The 6,789-nt window shown below is 41.6% G+C and overlaps 1 protein-coding gene across 1 annotated transcript in view; it reads left to right on the top strand.

The window, feature by feature from the left end:
• Positions 1 to 1,900: 1,900 nt before the first annotated feature.
• PKHD1L1 (PKHD1 like 1) overlaps positions 1,901 to 6,789 on the top strand; it is a 167,735-nt gene continuing 162,846 nt past the window's right edge. Inside the window, exons 1-2 of the mRNA XM_066265808.1 lie at positions 1,901 to 2,033; positions 3,789 to 3,878. Coding sequence (XP_066121905.1) covers positions 1,961 to 2,033; positions 3,789 to 3,878 — 163 coding nt within the window. The 5' untranslated portion in view covers positions 1,901 to 1,960. The remainder of the gene's footprint in view (positions 2,034 to 3,788; positions 3,879 to 6,789) is intronic.

The raw sequence follows: 6,789 nt of genomic DNA, 5'->3' as shown, positions 1-6,789 counted from the left end.
ATACACTTTACACATTTCATAGCTGTTTTTGTTTTGTTAAAACTGCTAAATTATTCTTGGTAGAGCCATTAAGCATTTTATACAACATTGCAATTTCTAAAGGTAGTAAAATTTGCAAATAATTAATTGACAATTGACATTCAACTAGCTGATTTTCTGCTAATGGGGCTGGTTTCAAATAGAGAAGGGAAAGAGTGAGGAAAACCTGCAGGAATGCCAGTTTTCGAGAAGAGATGGAAGAGAACAATATGAGCTAGAAGTGATTGGAGAGGTAGGAGGAAACCTGAGACTCTTCAGGGGAATGGAATTTCAAGGAAGATGTTAACAGTGTCACGTGCTGAGGAGTTCCAAGAGAAGGGAGGTCGGTGGCATCGTGGCAGTAGTGTGGTGACACTACAAGTCAGCTTGCAAAAAATTATTAGATGATCATAATTCCCCAAATCTACCAAAATTATTTTCTTAACCCCAGTGAGATAAACTCCTAATTTTATTTATTAAAATGTAAGGAACCCACTTTTATTTAGTTAGAGTTTTCTTTTCATCTCTTCTGTATTCCCTCCTAACTAGACTTGTCAGATTTAATAAATAAAAATATGAGATGCTGAATTAAATTTGAATTTCAGGTAAGGAATGAATCTTGAATTTCAGGTAAGGAATGAATCTTTTTTTTTTTTTTTTTTTTTTTTTTTTTTTTTTTTTTTAGTGTAAGTATGTCCTGAGCCTCCCAAGTCCTCCCTGTAGGTCCGTGGATCTGGGGGCAGTGGAGAGAGAGGTGAGAAGGCAGGCTGGCTCTGGGATCACTGCTCAGGCCTCACTACACACTTAGCTGTGTGGCCTGAGACAACTTGACCTTGTGTGCATTAATGAAGATATAACAACAGCAGTAGTAATGGTCACAGTCCTTTGAAAAATTATTGTGAGTTGAAGTCTCTAGAGCAGGGGTCCCCAAACTACTGGGCTGCATGCGGCACCCTGAGGCCATTATCCGCGCCCCCCTCCCGGCATTTCAGGAAGGGGCACCTCTTTCATTGGTGGTCAGTGAGAGGAGCACATTGACCATCTCATTAGCCAAAAGCAGGCCCATAGTTCCCATTGAAATACTGGTCAGTTTGTTGATTTAAATTTACTTGTTCTTTATTTTAAATATTGTATTTGTTCCCATTTTGTTTTTTTACTTTAAAATAAGATATATGCAGTGTGCATAGGGATTTGTTCATAGTTTTTTTTATAGTCTGGCCCTCCAACGGTCTGAGGGACAGTGAACTGGCCCCCTGTGTAAAAAGTTGGGGACCCCTGCTCTAGAGCACTAGACATGGTGTTTGGGATATCAATAAATATCAATATTAGTATGATCGAGAGATCCATAAATATTAGTATGATTGTCAGTTAAAGGGATACCAGGAACTTATTTCCATGTGAAGGGGAAAATGCTTGAAGTTTGTGTATTAGGTGGTCTTTTAGGCTGAACTGGAGTCAATTAATAACCACGGCAGAAAGGCCATGATGGTGTGCAGGCCCAGAGTTAAAAAAAATAAAAAAGTAAAGACAGGAAGAGAGGAAGGGAGGAAAAGAGGAAGGGAGGGAGGGAGGGAGGAAAGAAGGGAGGGAGGAAGGGAATAAGAAAGATAAGGAAAGGAACAAAAGGTGGATTGACGGAAAACTTGTCTATTGATCTGTCTTGCCAAAAGGACTGCGGCTCTTACACGTGCGGGGACAGCTTGGGATACTGGTGCCCAGGTCTGAGTGTGGAAGTATGGTGAATGCGGCTGGGCTTCCCAGTGAAGTGGTGCATAAGTGTGTGCACATCCCAGGGCGCCGCCCGCTAGCCGGGGGCGGGGCGGCCTCCCCAGCGCGCGTGGGACGAGTCGGGCGCGCGTGCGGTGACTGTCCCAAGCGGAGCGCAGGCGCTGGCGGCAGCTCCGAGCAGCGGCTGGCTGGACTCCGCGGAACTAGAGCCGCGATGGGACACCTGTGGCTTTTGGGGATTTGGGGTTTCTGGTGGCTGGTCCTGTGCGCCGCGGACCTCCACACAGGTAACGCATCCGGGGCGCTAGGGACTCACGCAGGAGAAGTCCATGTAGACACAGTCCCTGCTCTTAGGGTCGCGGGAGAGGCAGGACCGCTGGCACCAGCCTGGGTCAAAGGTGTGGGTGCCGCTGCGTGGCGAGTCTGGGACCTAAGGACCCGGAAGGCGGGCCTAACAAACAGACCGAGGGAGAGGGAGAGATTGCTGTTAATTCATCTGTGTTGCTTGCGTGAGTTAGGGAATCTTACCTCCTTTCCCTCAAGTGCTCTTGACATAAGACTGAAATTTGCATGGAGAAGTGGGGATAGAGGTCTAGGTGAGAGAGACAACTCCAGTCCTCCCTCTCTCTCTTCTTGGGTCCCTTTGTCCTACTGAAGGGAGGTCTCCCAGTAGGACAGAAATGGGTCTTTTTGGCGGGTGTCAGTCACTTCCAGGGCCAGCTGCCCTGTGCCTTCAAAGTAATCCCCAGGAGAGGGCTGGGAAGAGAGTGATAAGATAAGAAATTGGAGTTGTCCGCGGAGATAACGGCAGGATGAACCTGAGGAGCAGCGCGGTCTTGGAGATAGGATCCAGGTGGAGTTTCTTACACGTGGCTGTGCGCTGCTGGAAGTTATTGGAGTGCCTGGAGCAGGAACAGCCACGGAGCTGTGGGCACAGAGAGGCCTGAAGGACAGAGGCATGGGGTCTGGGGACTGGTGTGTGTGTTAGAGAGCTGTTGCCATTATAGGTGAAGTCCCTACTAAACTTTTCTCAAGCAGAAATGAACCCTACAATCATAATTTCTTTCACCTTTTTCATAATCCCGTTTCAAATAATTGATGATTTCTGTGGTTTTTCTTTGTGCCCCCACTTGAATTTTCCCACCTATTCTGAGGATGTTACTGGATTTAATTATGGCGAGATCTGTACAGTTTAAGCAGAAAATAAAGTCTACTGCACACTGCTTTGAAGTATTGTTTACAGTTCTCCCTCTGTCTAGAACTCTTCCCCACAACCAGTCAAGTATAGCTAATTTATATTTGCCCTCCAAGATGCAGCAGGGACACCTCTTCTTTGGAGAGACTGGTATGACCTAAGATGTGTGGGTGAAATGCCCCGTCTGGGCCATCCTTGGCCCTGTGGTCTCTTCTATCACTCTGTACTGTGCAAGCTAAACTTCTGGAAAGCTGGATTGTTATGCGTTTTTACATCCTCAAGGAACCTAATACCTTTTGTTGAATGAATCAGTGACCTCTGCATTAAGAACTCACCAGCACCAGGAGACTAGAAAGATTCCAGAAAGTATCTTCCCTGGTCTTATTCTGTCCCAGAAGACAATTTCTTCTTTACACACAACATTCCTCTCTGCACCTGGACTGTTCTTTGGTTCTACCTGCCTTGCGCTTCCTGTGTGCCTCTGTAAAGTCATGTTTCTCCCCAGTGCTGTTTCTCCAGCATTGTCTGCTGCTGTGTGGACTGCTGACGGGAGTTATGGAGCTGCAGTTAGTTGAGCACTACATGAATTTAAGGGTTTAAAAGTGTTTTATAATACAATATATAAGAATGATGAAAATGATCAAGTTAACTAAGTGAATGACTTAGCCACCCATCAAGTCATTGGTTAGCAGTAAAGCCAAAAATAAAATATTGGTATCTTTTCTTTTAGTGTATAGACTTTATGATATTTTTCTAACAACACTGTAATATATGGTATGAAATTGAATGCTTGAAATGAAGTATTTGTTTGATCATTTTACCTCTACTATACTTTCATATCTTTCAGATGGCTCCAAAATAATTCCCAAAGTCACAGAAATAATACCTAAATATGGCAGCATAAATGGAGCAACAAGACTAACTATCAAAGGAGAAGGTATGGTCTATTCACTTTTTGCCAAGGTTGAGGTTAAAAAAAAAATCCACTAGAGTTATTTCTCCACTTGGCCAGAGTGGTAAAACTCTATCCCCTTTAACAGCTAACGAAATCACCGGAGAGGCTCTATCAACCTGATCATCTGAATTTGTATTATAATTACTTGCTTAGATCTGGATTCTAATGACTGAACTGAAAGGAACATCTTTAACTCACCTCTGCAATTATTTGCTTTGCTCCTTATGGGTCTAATAATACTTAACTTGTTTTTATATCAAATAAAACATGTTGGGGGCTTAGGGGTAGAATGTTTGTAAAAGGGTGTGGTTGAGAAATAGAATGATAATGGAAGGAGAAAGGTGATTGACAGTAGAGCTTCGGCTCCCTTCTCCTGCCATCAGAAGGGACCCTTACCACGTGCTTCATCAAGCACGGGTCGTGTATGACTCTCTCCTTGCCTGGTTTTTGAGATGAAAACATGATAAGCAATCAGTGAATTTATTTAATTACTATGATTAAATAGAAATATGTGGTTCTTTTAACCACAAGGCCTTTTGGAATCTAAGTGTTTGTAGTATTCAGATGCTTACAGATTTTTGAAAGACAGGAAATATTTTAAAGTTAGTATTTTAAATATTAACAAAAGCTATTATGTAATCTATAATGAGAAGTTTCTGGAGAGAACTGACAAAGCAAGATATTTAATTGTTATATGTATTATGTCTTGTATTACTTTAAGTAAATTTTCTGCGGAATTCAATCTCTCCAGGATACATGCCTCTAAATTGTGGACAATATATTCTGAATTAAAGTGTTCTTTTTTAAACACCTGGAAGCAATATATTTGTTAAAGACAATTTTTAAATGTCTTTACCCATAACTCCTTTATAATGTAAATTGCTGTTAGCATAATGTGTTTGAAGCTGTTAGGTTTTTTTTAATTGAATTTATTGGAGTGACATTGGTGCATAAAACCATACAGATTTCAAGTGTACAACTCAATAAAACGTCATCTGGACACTTTACCCTATGCCTATCACCCTAAGCAAAGTCTTTTCCCTTCCCCCCTGCTCCCCACCTTTGCCGCTTCCACCTGGTCCCCACCCCCCTTTCCTTCTGGCGATCGCCAGAGTGTTGTCTGTGTCCGTGTGTCATGTGTGTACAGCATAGATGCTTTTTGGCTAATCCCATCCCCATCTTTCATCCAGTTCTGTCACTTCCTCCCCTCTGACACTGCCAGTCTGTTCCATATCCATGCCTCTGTTTCTATATCGTCATTTGATTTTGTTCTTTAAGTTTTACATGTAAGTGAGATCATGTGATATTTGTCTTTTTCTGATTGGCTTATTTCACTTGAAAGCTATTAGGTTTTTAACAGAGATTTACATGCGTGAAAGAAATGCCCAGATTAAAACTAAACAAAACCCCCCCAAAATAAAACCACCCTTCTGTCTTGAGACCTGAACTTCTAATTTAGGAACCACAGTTTGCATTTAAGCACATAGATCCAGACCATTCGTAGTTTGAAACAGGAAAACAAAGCAAAGCACCTGTTCTTTTTTTTTTTTTTTTTAAATAAATGAGAAGGGAGATAGACAGACTCTGCATGAACCTCAACCAGTATTCACCTGGCAACCCCTGTCTGGGGTCGATGCTCGAATAAACTGAGCTATCCTCAGTGCCTGAGGGTGAAGCTAGAACCAATTGAGCCACTGGATGTGGGAGGGGAAGAGGGAGAGAATGGGGAGAAGAAGGAGGAGAGAAGCAGATGGTTGCTTCTCTTATGTGCCCTGACTGGGAATCGAACCCCAGAATGTCCACATGCCAGGCTGATGTTCTATCCAATGAGCCAACTGGCCAGGGCCCAAAAAAATTCTATTCCTAAGGCTTTGGAAGAATATCCTTGTTAACCCAACTATAATCTTGGTTCTTTTGTGTACTTTCTAAGGCCCAGGAGTGTCATGATGTCACTTCTAGTTTTCCCATTGGTCTCAATTTGTAGGTGCTTTTGGCAGAGACTTCTAGAGCAGTGGTCCCCAACCTTTTTTGGGCCACGGACCAGTTTAATGTCAGAAAATATTTTCATGGACTGGCCTTTAGGGTGGGACGGATAAATGTATCACGTAACTGAGACAAGCGTCAAGAGTGAGTCTTAGACGGATGTAACAGAGGGAATCTGGTCATTTTTTAAATATAAAACATAGTTCAGACTTAAATATAAATAAAACAAATAATGTAAGTTATTTATTATTTCTCTGCGGACAGGTACCAAATGGCCCACGGACCGGTACCAGTCCGCAGCCCAGGGGTTGGGGACCACTGTTCTAGAGTATTTATATCTTATTTAAATTGCAGATACCAGCACCCCTACCCAGTCTCTTTATTTTAACCACAAACTGTAAGTGACTAAAATGTGTCAGCATATGTCTTTCTCAGAGGCTGAGTCTAAATACTGTTTTATGTAGATTTGGGGTCCCATGATATATATAAAATATATACACAGAATGTATATAAAGCAATGATAATAAATTTGCAAAACACACCAGAGCTCCAATGGCTATGTACTTAAACAAAGTTTATTTGGAAGGACTGCATTCCCATAATCCATTAGTGCTGTCCCTAACTGATGCTCCATGATTAGAATTGCATGCAGAGCTAAGTCATTAACCACACAAGAACATTTTTCAAATGAAATTATAAATACTAAATGATTATCTAACTGTTGGTCCCATATGACTTTTAAATGTTTTAGTTTTGTAAAAGTTATGATGAAAAAGTAAACTATTATAGAAATGTTTGACTTAAAAAGTGATTTCTCTGAAATTTTATTCTCTAGAAAGATCCACTTTAATATTTTGATGTATCCAAATGACTTTTGACTATTTCCATGCATAGTATTGACCTTTACAGG

The sequence above is a fragment of the Saccopteryx bilineata genome, chromosome 3, assembly GCF_036850765.1.
Source record: "Saccopteryx bilineata isolate mSacBil1 chromosome 3, mSacBil1_pri_phased_curated, whole genome shotgun sequence".
In the NCBI taxonomy this organism is placed as follows: Eukaryota; Metazoa; Chordata; class Mammalia; order Chiroptera; family Emballonuridae; genus Saccopteryx; species Saccopteryx bilineata.
Note: the sequence above shows the minus strand (reverse complement) of the source record. Positions and strands in the feature narration are given on the sequence as shown.